Source organism: Oscarella lobularis, chromosome 1 (genome assembly GCF_947507565.1).
Source record: "Oscarella lobularis chromosome 1, ooOscLobu1.1, whole genome shotgun sequence".
NCBI classification, from domain to species: domain Eukaryota; kingdom Metazoa; phylum Porifera; class Homoscleromorpha; order Homosclerophorida; family Oscarellidae; genus Oscarella; species Oscarella lobularis.
This window is the reverse complement of record NC_089175.1, coordinates 1,823,627-1,843,179: the sequence shown is the minus strand read 5'-3', so window position 1 is coordinate 1,843,179 and position 19,553 is coordinate 1,823,627. Positions and strand designations below refer to the sequence as shown.

General features: G+C 47.1%; 3 protein-coding genes and 1 long non-coding RNA gene across 7 annotated transcripts; 2 read left to right on the top strand and 2 right to left on the bottom strand.

Moving 5' to 3' along the window:
- Positions 1–165: 165 nt before the first annotated feature.
- Positions 166–6,041, bottom strand: LOC136199222 (uncharacterized). 2 transcript variants are annotated; one of them, XR_010673003.1, is made up of 8 exons: positions 5,868–6,041; positions 4,917–5,813; positions 4,568–4,848; positions 3,675–4,488; positions 993–3,613; positions 850–942; positions 637–685; positions 166–571 (listed from the first exon to the last, which is right to left on the bottom strand). It is a non-coding gene; the product is annotated as an uncharacterized lncRNA (long non-coding RNA). The 2 variants fall into 2 exon arrangements; XR_010673002.1 differs by having other exon boundaries at positions 4,568–5,813.
- Positions 945–4,405, top strand: LOC136199176 (uncharacterized). The gene is made up of 6 exons (XM_065989332.1): positions 945–1,767; positions 1,826–1,973; positions 2,026–2,461; positions 2,515–3,253; positions 3,308–3,625; positions 3,690–4,405. The coding sequence occupies exons 1-6, from the start codon at positions 1,008–1,010 to the stop codon at positions 4,004–4,006; spliced, it is 2,718 nt and encodes a 905-aa protein (XP_065845404.1). The 5' UTR covers positions 945–1,007; the 3' UTR covers positions 4,007–4,405.
- Positions 6,042–6,160: 119 nt separating the features above from the next.
- On the bottom strand, positions 6,161–18,367 carry LOC136187056 (deleted in malignant brain tumors 1 protein-like). 3 transcript variants are annotated; one of them, XM_065974569.1, is made up of 32 exons: positions 18,333–18,367; positions 18,196–18,281; positions 17,887–18,125; positions 17,301–17,624; positions 17,151–17,225; positions 16,900–17,068; positions 15,504–16,853; positions 15,357–15,448; positions 15,125–15,301; positions 14,551–14,868; positions 14,321–14,494; positions 13,935–14,114; positions 13,687–13,872; positions 12,310–12,609; positions 11,943–12,260; positions 11,713–11,886; positions 10,805–11,101; positions 10,438–10,755; positions 10,220–10,381; positions 9,862–9,984; positions 9,619–9,798; positions 9,250–9,567; positions 9,020–9,193; positions 8,675–8,866; positions 7,711–8,409; positions 7,489–7,659; positions 7,363–7,428; positions 7,067–7,308; positions 6,895–7,007; positions 6,687–6,849; positions 6,502–6,638; positions 6,161–6,454 (listed from the first exon to the last, which is right to left on the bottom strand). In XM_065974569.1, the coding sequence occupies exons 7-32, from the start codon at positions 15,512–15,514 to the stop codon at positions 6,283–6,285; spliced, it is 5,457 nt and encodes a 1,818-aa protein (XP_065830641.1). In that variant the 5' UTR covers positions 15,515–16,853; positions 16,900–17,068; positions 17,151–17,225; positions 17,301–17,624; positions 17,887–18,125; positions 18,196–18,281; positions 18,333–18,367; the 3' UTR covers positions 6,161–6,282. The 3 variants fall into 3 exon arrangements, with proteins under 3 accessions (XP_065830641.1, XP_065830648.1, XP_065830656.1); XM_065974576.1 differs by lacking the exons at positions 17,301–17,624; positions 17,887–18,125; positions 18,196–18,281; positions 18,333–18,367 and having other exon boundaries at positions 16,900–17,230; XM_065974584.1 differs by lacking the exons at positions 16,900–17,068; positions 17,151–17,225; positions 17,301–17,624; ... (1 more) ...; positions 18,196–18,281; positions 18,333–18,367 and having other exon boundaries at positions 15,125–15,306; positions 15,504–15,516.
- On the top strand, positions 15,829–19,348 carry LOC136187075 (beta-xylosidase-like). Its single transcript, XM_065974595.1, has 13 exons — positions 15,829–16,806; positions 16,858–17,103; positions 17,156–17,266; positions 17,322–17,443; positions 17,501–17,608; positions 17,662–17,855; positions 17,903–18,132; positions 18,192–18,294; positions 18,342–18,499; positions 18,556–18,611; positions 18,662–18,855; positions 18,913–19,023; positions 19,081–19,348. The coding sequence occupies exons 1-13, from the start codon at positions 15,829–15,831 to the stop codon at positions 19,215–19,217; spliced, it is 2,748 nt and encodes a 915-aa protein (XP_065830667.1). The 3' UTR covers positions 19,218–19,348.
- Positions 19,349–19,553: the final 205 nt, after the last annotated feature.

Below are 19,553 nucleotides of genomic sequence, written 5' to 3'. Positions count from 1 at the left end.
ATCACCGCTGTCTGCCTCACAAGACGGTGTTTGAAGATCAAGCACGCATAGAAAGCCCATCAACTTGCTTTAGAATCCTCGTACTGTACGCATAATACACTTCTCTTCGTTAATCCGGGGTACATGTAGAATGCGTAGGGCGGAGCCGAATTTTTTACGCTAGTAACGAGCAAATAAACGACTCTACAAACAACAAACAAAATCTAAAAACAACAAATAAAATCTACAAAACAAACGAACAAAATCACGATTCTTCTCACTCATATTCAAACAACCTCTTCCGCTTGCATGGCCTCGCAACTTCCTTTGGCAGCCAGTCTCCAATGCACGTACGGGTCATCCTCGTCTGAATTCACATGGAAATAATTCCTCTTCTTTGTCAGATAATCCTCAAGAAAATCAACCTTCCTACTGTGGGTGGGTGGATGGATGAGTGGGTCTTTTTGTACACGGGTGTCCAGATAAGCGAGGATTTACAGTACTGTATGACTTGCCTATTCAATTTCCGTCGCTTCAGTTATGTTGGTTCCATCACGTCAAACGTCGACGATGTATAGATTCGTCTGCGGCACTAGTATATACAATTTAGAACCTTAGACGCGCCAAGCATTCGCCAAATTCCTATCAGATCTTCACCTTGTGAAGGCGGTCAGAGTCTGTCCGTTTCCTTTTCAACCAGCAAAATCTATAACGTCAACACCGAATAGGGTTAGAATTTTCTATTTGGATCTTCCTGAGGATGCGTTACGCGTATTCTCCCACTAAGAAAGGTAATCCTACACACCGTAATATCCTATATGTACGCACTACGTCCTACACACCCTAATGTCCTATATCCTATTTGTATACCATATTATCGGAAAAAGGACGTCTAGAAAACCAGATTCTTAGAAGCTGTTGTTATCTGCTCCTTAGAGTATCGTCACTCCAACGCAGGATGATCTAAAGGCCAGAGTGGTCATATACAAAGTCGTGCCAATTTCACATCATACCCTCCCTCGAGTTCAATGACAAAACTTCGGTGTTTTATCATTCTCCTGTGCACCTGTGCGTGCTGCTCAGTGTCAAATTCCCAAGCCTCTTCGAAAAATGCAGCGAAACTAAGAAACGCCTTCTTCTCCATTTTCGCCGCACACTCGAATTCCTTCAGTGACGAACTAACGGAAAGCGACGGCGTGACGAACGTTGATCTCCTTTTCGTCATGGACAACTCTGGCAGCATTTCAAGAGACGACTTCTCGAAGCAGAAGTCCTTCGTCGCTCTTACGATAGATCACGCGTTGACCATAGGATGCCGCTGCTCCGTCAGGGTTGCTGTCATCACATTCTCGACGTCCAGTCAAACAACAATTGAATTCGATTTTGACGACATCTCAGTTTACTCTACACCTCGAGCAAACCTCAAATCGGCCGTCGATTCAATTCCGTACATCGGAGGTGAATCGAGGAACATAAAAGGAGCTCTCACCTTAGCTCACTCACTAATTAATGATGCCAGCAAAGGAGCTCGATCTGGAGCCGATAAAGTAGTTTTTGTTGTAACCAACGGAGGCTCGACTGAAGGCGGGAATCCCGAGACAGCCGCTGACGTGCTGAAGGAAAGCGACAAGGCAACAGTTTTTGTCATGGGACCGGCAAATTTTCGATTTGCCTCCGATCAGCGAGAGTTGATCAATATAGCCACGCCAAAGAATGGTGACAGAGAATACGTTCTCGCTGTCGACGATTTCAACGATATGAGGAACATTGCTCAAGAGTTCGGATCCAGTAAGTTCGCGACATTTGACTGCATGTGGCGTAAATTTAGCAATGTCTTCTCTCGTAGAGGTTCGGTGCAATTTGATTGACATGGCAAACAACCGACCTGACGACTGGATGTCAATAATTGAAGGATTCAAAATCCTGAAAAAGAACGGTGCTATTAACGAATTAGCTGCCCTTCATTGTGCAGCTTTCAGAACAGGCGCGCACGGGTACACAGGAAATTAGCCCCGTTTTCATGACTAAAGCGTCTCGTTTTCTTAGTAATCCTGGCTTTTTTCCTTGGCACCGCGCATTTCTGACTATGTTAGAAAGAGCTATACAAATTGCTCGCAACGATGATGCTCTTCGCCTTCCTTACTGGAATTGGGCGGGAGAAAAGATCAACGAGTCAAAAATCTGGAAACCTCTCGGTGGAGCACAAAACGGCGACCCACCTGACAACTGCGTTAACACAGGTTACTTCAACACATCCGAATGGCATTCAGATCCGTCACAATGCATAACCCGAAACATGGGGGATTTCTATGAAGCTCAAGAGTCTCAGTCGCAGCTTGACGAAGATCAAAACCTCAGCTCGTACGATGAATTTAGAAAGAAAACAGAAAGTGGCGGCAACAGACACAATAGTCTTCATTCGAAGTTTGGTAAATCAGATATGAGATCACCCTTATCGCCACTTGATCCAGTCTTTTACTTCGTAAGATTCAGTCCATCAACAACCAAATTTCTTTTATAAGAGTTCTTTCATAGCACCACAGCTTTATTGATCGTCTCTGGTACGATTGGCAAAAGAGACACGGTGACGGGCCAAACAACTATCCATCATCAGGAGATGGGTACACCTTGAACTCAACTATGAATCATCTGAGTCTCACCTATCCCGAAACAACGACTCAGCTCTTGCCCCAATCGACCTGGAATCGCCCAATCAATTTGCTCAAAGTTACCGCTCTTGGTTACACGTACGACGAAAGGAAAAGCCTTCTTCCGTCAGCCACCGTTTCCGCACTTCGCCGCAACCTGTCGTCAAGTCAAGATCTTCAAACGGAAGCGAACGATATCCAATGTTTCTTTCTCAGCGATCTTCTTTCCCCGGCTCAAATGACAGAATGCGTTCGTCGACGAGCGACGCCGGGAGTTCGTTTCGCGTCTGGTCCAAATGAATTTGAAGGCCGAATCGAAGTGCTCACCGACGGCGCTTGGTATTCGATCTGCGACGCCGGATGGAGTGACACAAACGCTGCCGTCGTTTGTAGACAACTCGGATATTCAGGAGGAAAAGCCGTAGATTCTCCCAAGTATAAGTACCAATACAGCAGTAATCTGCTGACGAACTTTCACTGCCGAGGAACAGAAAGTCTTCTTCAAGACTGCTCGTACAGTAAAGTGACTCCGGTTCAGTCATTTTCTTATAACAACTGGGCCCGTTCATTTCGCCGAAACGGCTATTGCTCCAACTACGCGTACGCCCAAGTTCAGTGCAGTCCCGGTGAGTTAGAAGGCAATATTAATCCAAAAAACATTTTACAATTTTTCACCTTAGGCGTCCGATTGTCAACCAGTGGCCGTTCCAACGGCTATCTTCAGGTGTACAATCCAACTCAAAAAACATGGGGTGTCGTGTGCGGCGCGAATTCGTGGGGAAATCGTCAGCGCTCAACGGCGTGCGAAGCCGCCGGTTATGGTCCGTCTTTCCCGCGCAGCTACCGAAGATCCGGCTCCCCATTGCAGCCTTTGCAAGCAGCGAATCCATCTTGTCTTACCAGCTACAAAAAGGAAATAGATTGCTCCACGGGCGTTCAGTGGGGACGTTCCTATTGCACAAACCCTTCAGATCGATTCTACGTATCTTGTCAAAAAAGTAAGCTTTTGATATCGCCGGAGAACTAACGTAAAACGCTTACACTTACATTTTTTTCCTTCAGCTGTTCGTCTCGTCGGAGGTTCAGGAAAAAGTGAAGGCCGAGTCGAAGTGTACCACTGCGGAGTCTGGGGAACGGTGTGCGGTCGATCGTGGGAAAAATCCGACGGCGACGTCGTGTGTCGCCAACTGGGCTTTGGTCTCGGCGCGGAAACGACCGCCGTTTCCTACGGACCCGGTTCTGGCATTGTGTGGCTCGATCAAGTTCAGTGCGTTGGAAATGAGCAGTCGCTCGACAAGTGCCGCCACTCCGAGTACGGAGCAAATACGTGCAATCATTATGAAGACGCCGCCGTCAAATGCAAAACGGCGATTCGCTGAAGTCGCTCCCTGCCCGAATGAACTCGCTTATTAGCAATTAGCTAGTGAGTTGAGTTATCTTGTAGTTGCATGCACGACATTTCTGTGTTTCCTTTCGCCTTTCATGTTGTATCAGAAGAGAGTCAGTAGCACACCAGCCAACAAGCTTCGGTCTCGGAGCGGAAACGACGTGCACTCGATTGACGTTCTACGGATCCGGTTCTGACATCGTGCGGCACGATGGAATTTAGTGCGTTGTCAATGAGACGTCGCGCCGCCACGCCGCCACGCCGCGGGTACGGAAAACCGACGTGCGATCACCATACAACGCCGTCGTCAAATGCAAAACCGCTTCTAGTACAATCTCGTCGCTGGGATCGCTGAGGTGGTACCCTGCCCGATCAAATCGTTTAGTCTTGTTTAGCGTTTGTACTGTAGGCTTTTCATAAGTTTCATAATAAAAGCCTTAACCAAGAAATTCTGTCACAGGCGTACGTGAAGACCTGCCGCCAAAAAGCATTATAAATTCAAACTTGGGCGAAGTGAACAGGCGGGGGTATTGTACTACTATGACGTTCTTACTAGCAGTTGCTGCGATGCTCTCTGTTGGCAACGCCAAACGTTGCTGCTGAGTTCACAAGACGTACTTCGGTCTTCAGCCTTCCCTAAAGCTGATGAGTGGAAAGCCAAGCACGCTGTCAGATTCTCACATGCCTTTAAACAGATGACTACTAGATTAGGCCTCGGTTGCAAAGACGTCTGTCTCCTTGCACTTGCACTTGATCCACTCAAGTGATGAAGCGACAACGATTTGCGATTTACGTTCAATGAGAGATGAAGACGACATGCTTTGTTTCGTTTTTCTGCAAAAGAGAGGTACCGGTATGTACTTGAAGCATCTAAGAAAACGTAGGCTAATAGTGAATATTACAACTCAATGGGCAACTCTTGTCGTCGCGAGGTTGTCGAGAGAAATAGGACCTAGCAGATATCTGAAGGTTATCGTCACTGTTATTCTGCGCGTCAGTTGACGGCACCTGGGTTAATTCACGCCATCTTGCGAGATACAGCAAAATGACGGACACAGGACAACTACTGCGTTCTTACTTGACAGTTTCTTGTGCTTCTACGCTATCCAATACTGATACTCAGAGATAACGTGTTCAAAGCGTCGTGAGTCGAAAGTTTAAGCAGTTCTTCTCGTAACCAACACGGTGTTGAATTCAGCTTTCCCTGTATTACCACAGCAGTCGACTGAGCTTAGTCTCCATGCACGTGATCCCTTCCTTTAGTAATGATGTTCGGTCTTCGTTTCCTTCTTGCGAGCTCCATTGTCTGCTCGGTGAAGATGCTGTATCTTTCACCGTGCAGCCAAGAACGTTCCGGGCAACACCAGCTACAGAAAGGAAAAAAGGTAAGCCTTTGATATTGACGGAGAACAAACGTAAAACGCTTTCATTTTCCCCTTCAGCGTTCGTCTCGTCGGAGGCCGAGTTGAAGTCTACCACACGGAGTCTGGGGAACGGTGTGCGGTCGGCTGTTTGGGAAACTCCAACGGCAACGTCGTGTGTCGCCAACTGGGCTTTGGTTTCGGCGCGGAAACGACAGTCATTTCCTACTGGCCCGGTTCGATCTGGAATTGTGTGGATCGACCAAGTTCATTCAGGGAGAAGTCGGTCGACAAGTGCGGCCACGCCGGGTACGCAACAAAGAGACGTGCGATCATTATCAAGACGCCGCCGTCAAATGTAAAACCGCGTCTAGCCACGGATATTAGGCCGCTTTTCGTGGTCTATAGCTAGCACGTTCGGTCGCTGAGTACTGTACCCTGTCCGAATAAACTCGTTCATCAGCAATTTGCAGTAGTGAATTTAGGGATCACCCTCTGGCTTCAGTTAGTTACGGCCGTCGTCGCGTGTACGAAATCACTGTTCAGTACGAAAAGAGGCCCCGAGACTGAATCACCGCTCTCTGCCTCACAAGACGGTGCTTGAAGAGCAAGCACCCAATCAACTTGCTTTAGAATCTTCGTACGAGTGCATAATACACTTCGCATGATGTTAATCCGGGGTAGACGTATAGGAGCCTGGCCAGAGCCCTTGATTTATCCATACATCTATGATTTATCTAGGCCTGGCATACGAGGCTAGGGCGAAGTCCAATTTTTTGCAATTTTTTCTACGCTAGTAACGAGCAAACAAACGAGTCTACAAACACACAAACAAACGAACAAAATTACGATTCTTCTCACTCACATTCAAACGACCTCTTCCGCTTGTGTAACATAATCATTGGCCTCACAACTTTCTTTGGCAGCCAGGCTCCAATGCGTAAGGGTCATCCTCGTCTGAGTTCACATTGAAGTAATTCATCTTCTCCGTCAGGTAATCCTCAAGAAAATCAACGATTTTCGTGAAAGACAGACGATTTTCGGGCTTGACTGACCAACATGAAAGCATCATATTGTATCTGAAAGGAAAATCAATACAAGAATTTCAAAAGACAAATACTCCTACACTTCCAAAGGACACTCCTCTGGCTTTGCTAGGCGTTGACCAGACTTGACAAACGAGATCACTTCCTGGTTAGATGTACCTGGATAGGGCACCATTCCAAGTGTCATCACTTCCCAAACAGTAATTCCAAACGACCACTAAAGACAGGAATATTCAATGAGAATAAATTTCAAGTTCCCGATTACCACGTCGGATTTCGGTGTGAAAACAAAGTCAAGAAGACATTCGGGTGACATCCATCGAATAGGAAGCGCTCCTCCTTCACTCGCTCGGTAATAGTCTTTGCCTGCTGCCAATACTTTTGATAAGCCGAAGTCGCCGACTTTGACTTCCAAACTCCAGCTCACCCTTTCAATTAAAATGAATTATGATGAGTGAACATTCCTTTCTTACATGCAATTTCTTGCGGCCAAATCTCGATGAACTACTCCTTTATTAGATATGTATTCCATTCCGCTAGCAATCTGCAGCGAAAACTTGACCAGCTGTATCAAACCAATCTTCCCCTTTAATTAAAAAAGAACGTTTCGTCGAGCAACAGTGATTACAATTTCGATCTTTATACCTGTAAGGGGATTTTGTCCTGAACAGATGCGGCTGGCTCTCCAGGTCGGCATTTTCGAAGGTACATTTTGAGATCGCCAAGTTCCATATAGGGCAGAATGATAAGAGGAGACCGATGATAGGGATTCGACGGATTGTCGGACCAGCATATGCCTAATAGCTTAATCACGTTTGGATGGTCGAATTGGCGCATTCGAAGGCCTTCGCGAACAAAATCATTTACTTCTCTGCGATTCATTTCATCTACGCAAACTTCAAGTCAAAATGGAAAGCAAGAAATGATATATAAGAGAGTACCTAATACTGACTTCATTGCAACTACTGCATTGTTCATTGTACCTTTGAACACCGCTCCAAAGTTTCCTTTATGTGAGAGAGAGAGATCCGTGTTGTTATTACTCAAATATTTATTACGTATCGTACCTCGGCCAATCCAAGCCTCCTTCTGAATTCGGGAAGGCGATATGATGACTGCACTGATTTGTTGTACTATGTCCTCGTCCCAGTAGACTACTTGGTCAACTTCGGCGGCATTATTTTTTAGGCTACTTCCAGAAGCGCTGCGAAAAGAGAGTTCTATAGGTAAATTTGTTCCTAAACAAAACTAATCTCAACAAAATAAACGGATTTAGTGGGCAACTTTACCTGATGTGTACTTCTTAGCAAACACATCTTTAATGAGTTTAAACGTAAGTACATGAAGTGTCAGTAGAGCCGGAAACGTAGCAAGAACTATCATAAAATGATGCTGTATCTTGCAGTCGTGTTCAAAAGTAACAGTCACCAAGGCTGAAAGATAAAGCGCCGCAAGAAATGTTAGTGTCAAACATTCGAGAAAAGATTGGCATTTTGGCCGATGTTTATATTCCTTGAAATACGTTATCCAAATAACGAGTCCGCTTCCCATTGCCAGTGCGCCGTTTAGCCAATATGACAAGACGATTGAAGAAAATGTGTCACCTTCGCTGCAATCTGAGTCGGAAAAAATGAATGAAGACAAAACCCCGATCACGATCTCAACAATTACGATAAAAGCGATAAACATAAACTTTCTTGCTTGTCTGTTAATCGAGTTGCCGATGAGATGAAATAGAGTTTGAGTGAAAAACGGCGAAAGGCACAAAACGGTATCCGCATTAACAACGGCCTCTACCACCAAGGGTGTGGAGTAGGGCCCAAAATAAGTAGCAATAAGTATAGCAAACAGAAAAGAGCTTGCTGTTAGTAGGAGGTAGTAAATACCGCGAAGAGAGAATATGAATTTGAAATTGTTGGTAAATCTGATGGTGAGTCCGGAAACAATAAGGAAGAGCAAGAGTGTGAGAATCGGAATAGCTAGGGAGACTGTAAAAGCAAATAATTAGACTGGAAGCAATTTAACGAGGTAAAGTATATAAAACCTACTTAATTAAATTTTTGACTTAGCATGTATAGTAACATTATGCCATGGTTATAGGGCTTTACAAAACGATGCTTGTAGTATCTAAGGAACGTACACAAGACGTGCAGTCTCAGCTACTGTATGAGTTCCGCGCTTTCCGCAGGACTTTTAATATGAGAGGATGAGATAACTATAATCATACATGCAAGGATATTTCAAACGACTCACCTGGAACGCACCGTGGTGCATCTTCAGACCATTGGCTGCTTTCCAAACACCAAATGCTCGAAGGACCAGTCAGTATATAACCGTTGTCGCATGCAAAGTTCACTTTCGTAGTAGAAAAGTTTTCTTCGTCTTTTTGAGTCTCCGACGAGACCGTCAAAGTCAAATTCCACAACCCAAACATGTCAGGGCAAGCTAAAGGCTGCATTAATTAAAAGCATTAATTTCCTCCGTTCTACTAGAGCCGGGCATTAATGAAGTCTCACATGCGAATGGCTAAGTACCGTGACGTATAGTGCAAATACTCTCGCGACGGAGGAAGTAGTGCATGGTATAAAATCTGCTCACCTGGAATGCACTCTGGTGTATCATCAGACCACGTGCTGTTTTCTAAACACGAAACTCTCATTGGACCAGTCAGCTTGTATCCACTCTTGCATGAAAAAATCACATTCGTTGTATCAGCGTTCCCGGAAACTTCTGCAGAAGACAAATACACATAGAGTTCCAAACATCGACCATCTAAAAGAATTCACATCGAACTATACGCGACGGCATAATTATACCACATATTTTACCCTCGCACGATATATACACATCATCGGAGTGACTACAATTGCCAGATGTACGACGAAATACACCGTCGGAGAGACACTGCGCAAGCCCTTCTTCTGAACCATTGCAGCGTACCCCACTGAGCAAAATCGAGCCCTTTCCCGGTATGCTGTTGCTGTATGTAAGTGCACGACCCAGTCCCAGCTGACGGCACACGACGTTACTGTCTCGTAGATCCCAGTCAGTATCACACACAGTTCCCCACTCCCCGTTGTAGTATAATTCCACGCGTCCTTCGTTCGACCGAGACGATCCAGTGAGTCGAACAGGAAACGGTTGATCTAAAATAATTAAAATCATAATATTAGCGAGGTTCTACCGTCTGTACTCACCTTTTGGACGACATGTGCAGCATCTACAGCTGCCCCACGTGCCACTGCCGGTGCTGCACCACGGCAGACCTGGCTTTACCGCGTCACAGGTGGTGCACGATTCATAAACTTTTGATTTGTATATGAATGGAAACTTACACGGTGCTCCACCTCCCGTTCCTCCGCACGTTCTAGTTTTACCTATGCAAAGAAGATTTACAGAAAAAATGCAGCGGCAAAAACGCTTGTTCGTTTTAAGCCGACCCAAGTCTTCTGCTCTCTCTTCTTGGCAAGAGAAATTTCCCGAATATTTGCGGTCTTCGTAAGTTCCGAGCTCGGTTGCGCACCAGTGCTGATTGTTATCCTCGCTCGTACAGTTGTGCCATTCTACGCCAAAGGAAAGACGCAGTTACTTCCTTCGCACGTCGTAATGCCTTAATTAACTAAGCGAGACGAAAAACGATCAGGCAAACTACTAGCTCAGCTAGGACGCTCCATATTGGCGCATTGCAACCTTGTCAAACCCGGGCTACGCCACTAAGTCTCGGGATCTATGCCATGCATACGTTTTCCAGTATTAATTATCGGTGGAGTACCACGTACTAACGTGACAATTTCTCACCTGAGATGCAGACCGACCATGTGCCGTCTTCCAAACACGAGACGCTTACCGGACCAGACAGTTCAGATCTACTTTGACATGAAAAAGTCACTTTCGTCGTAGTAGCGTTTCCAGAGATCTCAGCAGAAGATAAAGGTACGTGGAGTTCCGAGCATCGACCATCTAAAAGAATTCACATCGAACTATACGCGACGGCATAATTATTCCACAAATTTTACCCTCGCACGATATATACACATCATCCGAGTGGCTGCAGTTGCCAGATGTACGACGAAATATACCGCCGGAGAGACACTGCGCAAGCCCTTCTTCTGAACCATTGCAGCGTACCCCACTGAGCAAAATCGAGCCCTTTCCCGGTATGCTGTTGCTGTATGTAAGTGCACGACCCAGTCCAAGCTGACGGCACACGACGTTACTGTCTCGAAGATCCCAGTCAGTATCACACACGGTTCCCCACTCCCCGTTGTAGTATAATTCCACGCGTCCTTCGTTCGACCGAGACGATCCAGTGAGTCGAACAGGAAACGGTTGATCTAAAATAATTAAAATCATAAGATATGAAGAACAACTAGACGCCTTTACCCAAGCAAACGACTCCGGCTGTGTTTCTAACAGAGCATAAACCAGAACTCCCGTGTGAACACTCTTGCAACCGAAATTCCTTTCCAGGACACCGAATTTCAAGCACCAACAAACTTGGTCCCGATTCAAACGAATAGCCCACGGTGAAACGCGCAGGAGGCGTCGAAAAGAGTTCACGACAAACAACGAACGCTTCCTCCATACCGAAGTCTTTGTCACAAACCAATGCCCACCGGTCGTCGTAATACGCTTCGAGTTGCCCTTCGTACTTAGACAATCCACCCACAAGACGAACATCTATCATTGAAAAAAAACAGCAATGTGAAAAACTACACTGTAAGTGCGCTTCTCGTTTTGATGCTGTGAAGACCTGCGAGAGGTCGCGTATAGTGTAGTGTAATATATTGCTTCGAGAATAGCTCCTATAGAAGCTCAAGTAAGGCGCCTACAGCTTCTATAGGAGCTACCATATAGAGTCGTCCGTAATCTGTCTCGCTAGTGGGAGTCCCACTATAGCGAGAAAAATTACGGATGACGTTCCAATGAGTTCAAGTCCTTCGCCCCACTGAAAAACGACTGTCTTAATTAGTAAAGACAAAACAACGCCTTTCCATCGAGAGACGGCGTAATCGGATCGCAAATAACTTCTAAGAGGAACCGCACACAAAAATATAACTGAGTACGAGGAAATGCTGATAGCTCGTGCAGTTAGCGAGGTTCTACCGAACGATCAGGCAAACCTCTTAGATTACTAATAGTTCGGTCACCCTATACTAGCCTAGGACACTCTAAGGACTTCTACCTTCGTATTGGTGCATTTCATATCCAGACTACGCCACTACCACGTACGTCCTCAAGATCATACCTTTCCCAGTCAAGTGTCTCACATGCACGTGACAATTTCTCACCTAAGATGCAGACCGGTGCATCATTAGACCATGTGCCGTCTTCCAAACACGAGACGCTTAACGGACCAGACAGTTCAGATCTACTTCGACATGAAAAAGTCACGTTCGTCGTAGTAGCGTTTCCAGAGATCTCAGCAGAAGATAAAGGTACGCGGAGTTCCGAGCATCGACCCTCTAAAAGAATTCACATCGAGCTATACGCGATGGAATAATTATCTCACATATTTTACCTCTGCACGATATATACACATCATTGGAGTGGCTGCAACTGCCAGATGTACGACGAAATATACCGTCGGAGAGACACTGCGCAAGCCCTTCTTCTGAACCATTGCAGCGTACCCCACTGAGCAAAATCGAGCCCTTTCCCGGTATGCTGTTGCTGTATGTAAGTGCACGACCCAGTCCAAACTGACGGCACACGACGTTACTGTCTTGTAGATCCCAGTCAGTATCACACACGGTTCCCCACTCCCCGTTGTAGTATAATTCCACGCGTCCTTCGTTTGACCGAGACGATCCAGTGAGTCGAACAGGAAACGGTTGATCTAAAATTATGAAAATCACAAGATATGAAGAACAACTAGACGCCTTTACCCAAGCAAACAACTCCGGCTGTGTTTCTGACAGAGCATAAACCAGAATTCCCGTGTGAACACTCTTGCAATCGAAATTCCTTCCCAGAGCACCGAATTTCAAGCACAAACGAACTTGGTCCCGATTGAAATGAATAGCCCACGGTGAAACGCGCAGGGGGCGTCGAAAAGAGTTCACGACAAACAACGAACGCTTCCTCCATACCGAAGTCTTTGTCACAAACCAACGCCCACAGGCCGTTTTCGTAATACCCTTCGATTTGCCCTTCGTACTTAGACGATCCACCCACAAGACGAATATCTATCATTGACATAAAACACCAATGTGAAAAACTACTCTGTAAGTGCGCTTCTCGTTTTGATACTGTAAGACCTGCGAGAGGTCGCGTATAGTGTAGTGTAATATATTGCTTCGAGAATAAATATGTATATGTTACACGGCGAGTGGGATACGCTATTTAGAGCACTCGGGCGGGTCTGGCCCTCGGCGAATGAAGTCCAACGCACACCGTTAGACGCGGTTGATATTCGTAACGGGCGGGAAATGTGCCGCGCGCGCGGCGCGCGATCCGGGTAGGGAGGGCATTGGGTCGCTAGCCTGCTTGCGAGATAGGTGCTTTTTCCTCCCGACCCTCCCTGCGATCTGGGGGCGCGTGTACGTAGTTCTCCGCTGGCTTGCCAGCGTGACGTGCCATTGGGGGGTGTTAATCTGGAACCACTCCCACGGAGGGAGGGGCGCGGCCGGACACCCTCCGCGCACCTGCCAACCCCCTTGCTGGGCAAGGGGATTTTAGGGGTGGGTACGTTGGAATATCAAACGAGCATTAGTATAATCACGGATACTAGAGGATACTAGTATCCGTGGTATAATGGGACGCGATTGCGAGCCCATCAGGAGCGCGAATTCAAACGCGATCTGCTACTTTTAACCCGGATGAGTGGTATACGCCGGAAGGTGTATACGCCGGAAGAGTGGTATATAGACCGGAAGAGTGAGATAACCGAGATACACCACTCTAATGAGCGCTCCTGATTGGCTCGCAATCACGTGCATTATATAAAGCTCCTATAGAAGCTCAAGTAAGGCGTCTATAGCTTCTATAGGAGCTACCATATAAAGTCGTCCGTAATCTGTCTGTCTCGCTAGTGGGAGTCCCACTATAGCGAGAAAAATTACGGATGACTTTCCAATGAGTTCAAAGTCCTTCGCCACACTGAAAAACGACTGTCGTAATAAAGACAAAAATAACGCTGTTCCATCAAAAGACGGCGTAATCGGATCGCAAATAACTTCTAAGAGGAACCTCATACGAAAATATAACTGATTACGAGGAAATGCTGATAGCTCAGTTAGCGAGGTTCTACCGTCTGTACTTACCTTGGAGTTTCGGAGGACATAGGCAGCATCTACAGTTGCCCCACTTGTAACGGTCAGTCATGCACCACGGTAGATCTGGCTTTTCCGCGTCGTAGGTTGTACACGCTTGATAGACTTTCCCCTTGTATGTGAATGGAAACTTGCACGGTGCTCCGCCTCCCGTTCCTCCGCACGTTCTAGTTTCACCTATGCAAGGAGGGCCCATAGTAAAAATACGGTGACAAAATGCTCGCTCGTTTTAAGCCGACCTAAGTCTTCTTCTTTCTCATCTTGACAAGGGCAATTTCTCCAAGATTTGTGGTCTTCGTAAGCTCCGGGCTTGGTTGCGCACCAGGGCTGATTGTGATCGATGTTCGTACAGCTGTTCCATTCTACGCCTTTGTAAGTAAAGGGAAAGACGCATTTTCTTTCTTCGCACTTCCAAACGTCTTAAACGAGACAAAAAACGATCAGGCAAACCTCTTAGATTACTAATAGTTCGGTCACCCTACTAGCCTAGGACACTCTAAGGACTTCTACCTTCGTATTGGTGCATTTCAAACCCAAACTACGCCACTACCACGTAAGTCTCAAGATCTTTGTCATGCATACCTTTCCCAGTCAAGTGTCTTACATGCACGTGAAAATTTCTCACCTACGATGCAGACCGGTGCATCATCAGACCATGTGCCGTCTTCCAAACACGAGACGCTTAACGGACCAGACAGTTCAGATCTACTTTGACATGAAAAAGTCACGTTCGTCGTAGTAGCGTTTCCAGAGATCTCAGCAGAAGATAAAGGTACGTGGAGTTCCGAGCATCGACCCTCTAAAAGAATTCACATCGAACTATACGCGATGGCATAATTATCTCACATATTTTACCTCTGCACGATATATACACATCTTCGGAGTGGCTGCAACTGCCAGATGTACGACGAAATATACCGTCGGAGAGACACTGCGCAAGCCCTTCTTCTGACCCATTGCAGCGTACCCCACTGAGCAAAATCGAGCCCTTTCCCGGTATGCTGTTGCTGTATGTAAGTGCACGTCCCAGTCCAAGCTGATGGCACACGACGTTACTGTCTTGTAGATCCCAGTCAGTATCACACACGGTTCCCCACTCCCCGTTGTAGTACAGTTCCACGCGTCCTTCGTTCGACCGAGACGATCCAGTGAGTCGAACAGAATACGGTTGATCTAAAATAATTAAAATCGTAGAGAGAGCTGAATTCAAAATCATTCGCAGACAATGAGGAAGTTTAGCTCCAGAATATACATGCAGTACTGTACCTAGCCTCGGAGACCCAGACCCTTCCCCAGCGCCGCGCCTCGCCGCGCCTCGCCGCGCCTCGCCCAGTAGCGCGCGCGGAGAGGGTCTGGGTCTCCGAGGCTATACAGAAGTCTACATAATGAAGACTTCAAGGACATTCCAGCGCAATAACATAGACATAACCTTTCACGCAAGAAGGAAGGCGATTTGACCAACTGCCGTTTTCTTGACACACAACTGACGCTGCTCCATGAAGGACGTATCCTTCTTCGCACATAAACTTGACTACCGCATTGACGGCCGTTTCATTAGTCGACTTGGTTCCATTTTCCATCCGAGGAAGGGCGTTGCAGTGAAGCACTATACTGTAAGCATAACAAACGTAGGAAGGATATCATGTCCGTATAGTACTGACAGTGGCTTATTTCGGTAGAGTTAGCCCCAGAGTAGCCACTGACGCTCGCGTTGAAGAGAAAAAGACAAAAAAGAAGAAGAAGACAAAAACGCCTAGAAACAAATGACTTAGGTCGCTGCAGCTCATCCAGAAATAGTCACCACTCACTTCAAAATCATCACAGAGTCTACGGATGACTGCGAGAGAGACTGCCAAGGACTGCCAAGACGGGCCAAAGAAAAACCTAAAATAGAGCCTAAATAAGCCTAGGCTTCCTCTGGGCGTGGTGCTGGTACGTCCATGACACAATCCACCAATCACGTCCACTAGCCATAATAGACTTCCGTCCCCAGCAAAGTTGATCTTCATGCAATAACTGTATGGAACGATATGCAAAGTTTGAAGAAACCTCGAAGTTTCCGGAAGAAGAGCCATTGCCTCAGCAGTCGGCTGAGTTTAGTCTCCATGCACGTGATCCCTTCCTTTAGTGATGATGTTCGGTCTTCGTTTCCTTCTTGCGAGCTCCATTGTCTGCTCGGTGAAGACGCTGTACCTTTCCCCGTGCGGCCAAGCACGTCTCGGCCAACACTGGCGACTGCACGACGACGGCACAGTGCGACCGGCAACCGATGACTCCCGCTGCTTGACCGCTGTCGTCCTGAGAGGACACTACGGAGCGTCGGTGCAAGACAAAAATCTCGTCGTTGCCGCCGATTGCAGAAACGACTCGACCGCTTTCGTGCAAGAGTGGAAATACTCCAACACGACTTCCCTATTGGCGCTCGCGAACGACACCACCTTCGTACTCCAAGCAGACAGCTTCACAACAGGAGCCCAAGTTTCTCTCAGAAAATGCGACGACTCCAAATGCGTGTCGCTCAGTCGCTGGAACTACACGAGCAACGAGACGTTCGAAACGTACGACAATTTCTGTCTAGACGGCACGTCGACATCGTCACGATCGTGCGACGAAAATTCGCCGTCGCGATCGTTTCCCTTCTGCAACGCGTCGCTCCCGCTCGCCGAACGCGTCGCCGATCTCGCCGAACGCGTTTCGCTCGACGATCAAATCGTCCAATTGAGCGCCATCTACGCCGCTCCCATACTCGATCTCGGCATCCCCTCGTTCTGGTGGGATCAGACGTGCATTCACGGCGTCGCCGACGACTACGACATGTCGCACTATTCCATGCAGACGCGTCTCGCTTCGTACGTCACCATCTTTCCGCACGCCATCGCTCAGGCGGCGTCGTTCGACGTGACGTTGGCGCGACGCATTGCCAAGGCGACGGCGGACGAGGCGAGAGCATTGAACGCGAGACGATACGCGCTCGGCTATTTGGACGCGAGCAATGTGTGTCTCATATGCAACGGGGGGCCTCTCGCCAATTTGGTTCACGATCCGAGATGGGGACGGACTTCGGAGACGTACGGCGAAGACCCGTACGTCATATCGCGTTTCGCCTCTCAGGTTTCGTCCGCGACAGTTTTACTCTTGATTGGGCTCATTGGACGTTTCTAGTATACGGATGCTTTGCAGAATAGCTTGAAATCGGATAAATACCTCGAGACGATTTCCGTTATTCGTCATTTCTCCGTCTTCAGTGGTCCCACCAACGAGGGCACGTACAGTTCAAACATAACGGAACGTGATCTCGTCGATTCGATACTGCCGGGATTTCAAGCGACCGTACTCGACGGAAACGCTCTGGGAATGATGTGCGATTACGGAGCTGTCAACGGCACCCCAGGATGTGCCAATGAAAAGGCATCAGAAGCAGAATAGAAAAAAATCACTTATAGGCGTGGACTTACTCTAGATGATGTCTGGTGTTCTGCGTGGTGATTGGGGATATTCTGGCTACGTCGTTGATGACTGGGGAGCTGTTACTAGAATCAACACTGGTCATCATTTTGTCAATTCAACTTCAGTAGGCGTTCCTACTGTTATTGTACAGAGATTACTTTTGATTTTCTGATGCGTAGGACGCTATTGCTGTCGGATTTAAGGCCGGTGTGAATCTTCTTTACAACGACGAAAACGCACTCAAAAATCTTCAAACCGCTGTCACTAACGGAGCAATATCCAAGTCACAGATAGAGGAAAGGTATGGCTGCAAGAGAAGGAAGCGGCTATATGTCTAATAGTCGATACTGCGACTTAGTTTTAAATTGCTTTTCGCCATAAGAATGAGACTGGGAGAGTTTGATCCACCAGAGATGAATCCCTACGCTCAGATACCACAGAGTGTGATCGATTCCAGCGAACATAGGTTGACACGATAGTTCCTGCGGAAATTTAATTAATTAATACCGTGCTGCATAGAATGCTCGCCAAGCTAGCAGCTCAGGAAAGCATTGTGCTGCTACACAACGTCGACGACACGCTCCCACTTTGCCTCGGCGGCTCAGAAACGATCGCAAAGCTGTGCATGGGAAAGAAGCCAATATACAATCGAATCGCAGTCATAGGGCCCGCAGCCAACGCCGATGTTGAACAATACACGCACTCTTACGCTGGTTAGTCGCAAATCTTAATGCTTATCATTACCTTGATTTCGTGCTAGGACTCCCCAGTTACGTTGTGACGCCGTTTCAAGGAATTTCAGACGTTGCTTCTAATATTTCGAGTGGAAAAGTCGTCGTTTCGTTTGAACAGGGTTGCGACATAAACAGCCAGTCTGAAGCCGGTTTTTCAGCCGCATTGGACCTGGCAAAGAAGTCCGACGTCATCGTTTTCGTTGGCGGCCTCTCGGCGGGAGTATCACGAGAGGGCCTAGACAGAGAAAACTTAACGGTGAGAGAAAAAAAGGAAAAGCTTAGCAGGAGCGTTTCAACTTGAGCTTTGATAAAAAGTTACCTGGAGTGCAACCGATACTCCTGCAAATGTTGAGCCGGTTGGGAAAACCCGTCGTCGTCTGTCTTGTAAACGGTGCTCCTTTATCACTAAGCGTTGAAGGTATATAGAGAAGTAACGCTTCAATTACATACGTATACCAAATCTAGGAATTGGAGCCGTTGTTGAAGCGTGGTACGGGGGTCAGGAAGCCGGCTCAGCTATTGCCGACGTCCTCTTCGGATTGTATAATCCGGGAGGAAAGCTGCCTTTGACGTTTTTCGATCAAACGCAGCAACTTCCCGACATGACGTCATATGATTTTACGGTACAGAAAAAAATCAGCGTGATATCTGATCGCTATACATAGAAAATAAACCACAGACCCCGCCCGGGAGAACTTACAGGTACTTCATAGGAAACTCGCAATGGGAATTCGGGTCAGCTGATAATAACACATAGGCGGGGTTCGAGTAATTGTCATCTTCAGGTACGGTCTGTCTTACACGACATTCGCCTACTCGAATTTGAAGTGGAATACGTCGTCGACGGTGAACGCGTGCGATCCGGTTAGTTTATCCGTTACGGTCACCAACAGCGGATCAGTGGACGGCAGCGAAGTCGTTCAACTTTACGTCACCGCTCCAAGTCAGGAGTACAAGACTCCCAAGCTCAGCCTCCAAGGTTTGTATGCAAATAGATCTACGAAGGGGCTGCTAATTTTCTAATTACATTTATCAGGATTTAGTCGCGTCTTCTTGAAAGAGGGTGAAGCTACAACGGTATCGTTTACTCTTCAACCTTACCAACTATCACTGGTTGACAATACGTCACAGCGAGTCATTCCTTCGGGTAAGAGGACTCTTTTCGGTTAATTCTTCGATGCGAGCTAAATCTATTCTACTGAAGGGGTATACTCTCTCGTCGTGGGTGGGCACCTGGCTTACGATACAACTGCCCCCGGAAACACCTTAACAGGCCTACTCACAATCAAAGGAAACAACGGATTCATTGACAGTAAACGGCAGTGCCACACGAATACTTGAGAAAAATACCTTCGTGCCACACGAAACTATTTGATATCGGCGTTCTTTCAACGCCATTTCTGCGCCCCGCATGCTGTGTCCTAGCTCTTAGCTAAATTACGCGCTCCCAACGTAAGTCTCGATCGATAGATACACTCTAAGTATAGTGAGGAGGCAGCTAGCAGAGCAGGCAAAACGACGTCGACATCCAATTGACGATCGTATGACCACGATCTTTGATAGGCGTAGATTTTCTTCAGCGATCCGGCTGAGAATTCCGTACACCGTCTTATATATGTTCGCGTAGCCGATTCCCTTCAGACATTTCTCCGCACGCCACCGTGATTCATCTCGGTC

Bases quoted from the DNA above. Each gene is read 5' to 3' on its own strand.
- LOC136187075 (XM_065974595.1), top strand. From the start codon at position 15,829: ATGTTCGGTCTTCGTTTCCTTCTTGCGAGCTCCATTGTCTGCTCGGTG. The intron at 17,104-17,155 runs GCATCAGAAGCA...GACTTACTCTAG, and splicing joins CAGGATGTGCCAATGAAAAG to ATGATGTCTGGTGTTCTGCG. The intron at 18,612-18,661 runs GTCAGCTGATAA...TGTCATCTTCAG, and splicing joins AACTCGCAATGGGAATTCGG to GTACGGTCTGTCTTACACGA.
- LOC136187056 (XM_065974569.1), bottom strand. The intron at 11,102-11,712 runs GTGAGAAATTGT...TTTCAATGATAG, and splicing joins TGCACCGGTCTGCATCTTAG to ATGTTCGTCTTGTGGGTGGA. The intron at 6,639-6,686 runs GTAATCGGGAAC...TCCTGTCTTTAG, and splicing joins TCACACCGAAATCCGACGTG to TGGTCGTTTGGAATTACTGT.
- LOC136199176 (XM_065989332.1), top strand. From the start codon at position 1,008: ATGACAAAACTTCGGTGTTTTATCATTCTCCTGTGCACCTGTGCGTGC. The intron at 1,974-2,025 runs GTACACAGGAAA...TCGTTTTCTTAG, and splicing joins TTCAGAACAGGCGCGCACGG to TAATCCTGGCTTTTTTCCTT. The intron at 3,626-3,689 runs GTAAGCTTTTGA...TTTTTCCTTCAG, and splicing joins CTACGTATCTTGTCAAAAAA to CTGTTCGTCTCGTCGGAGGT.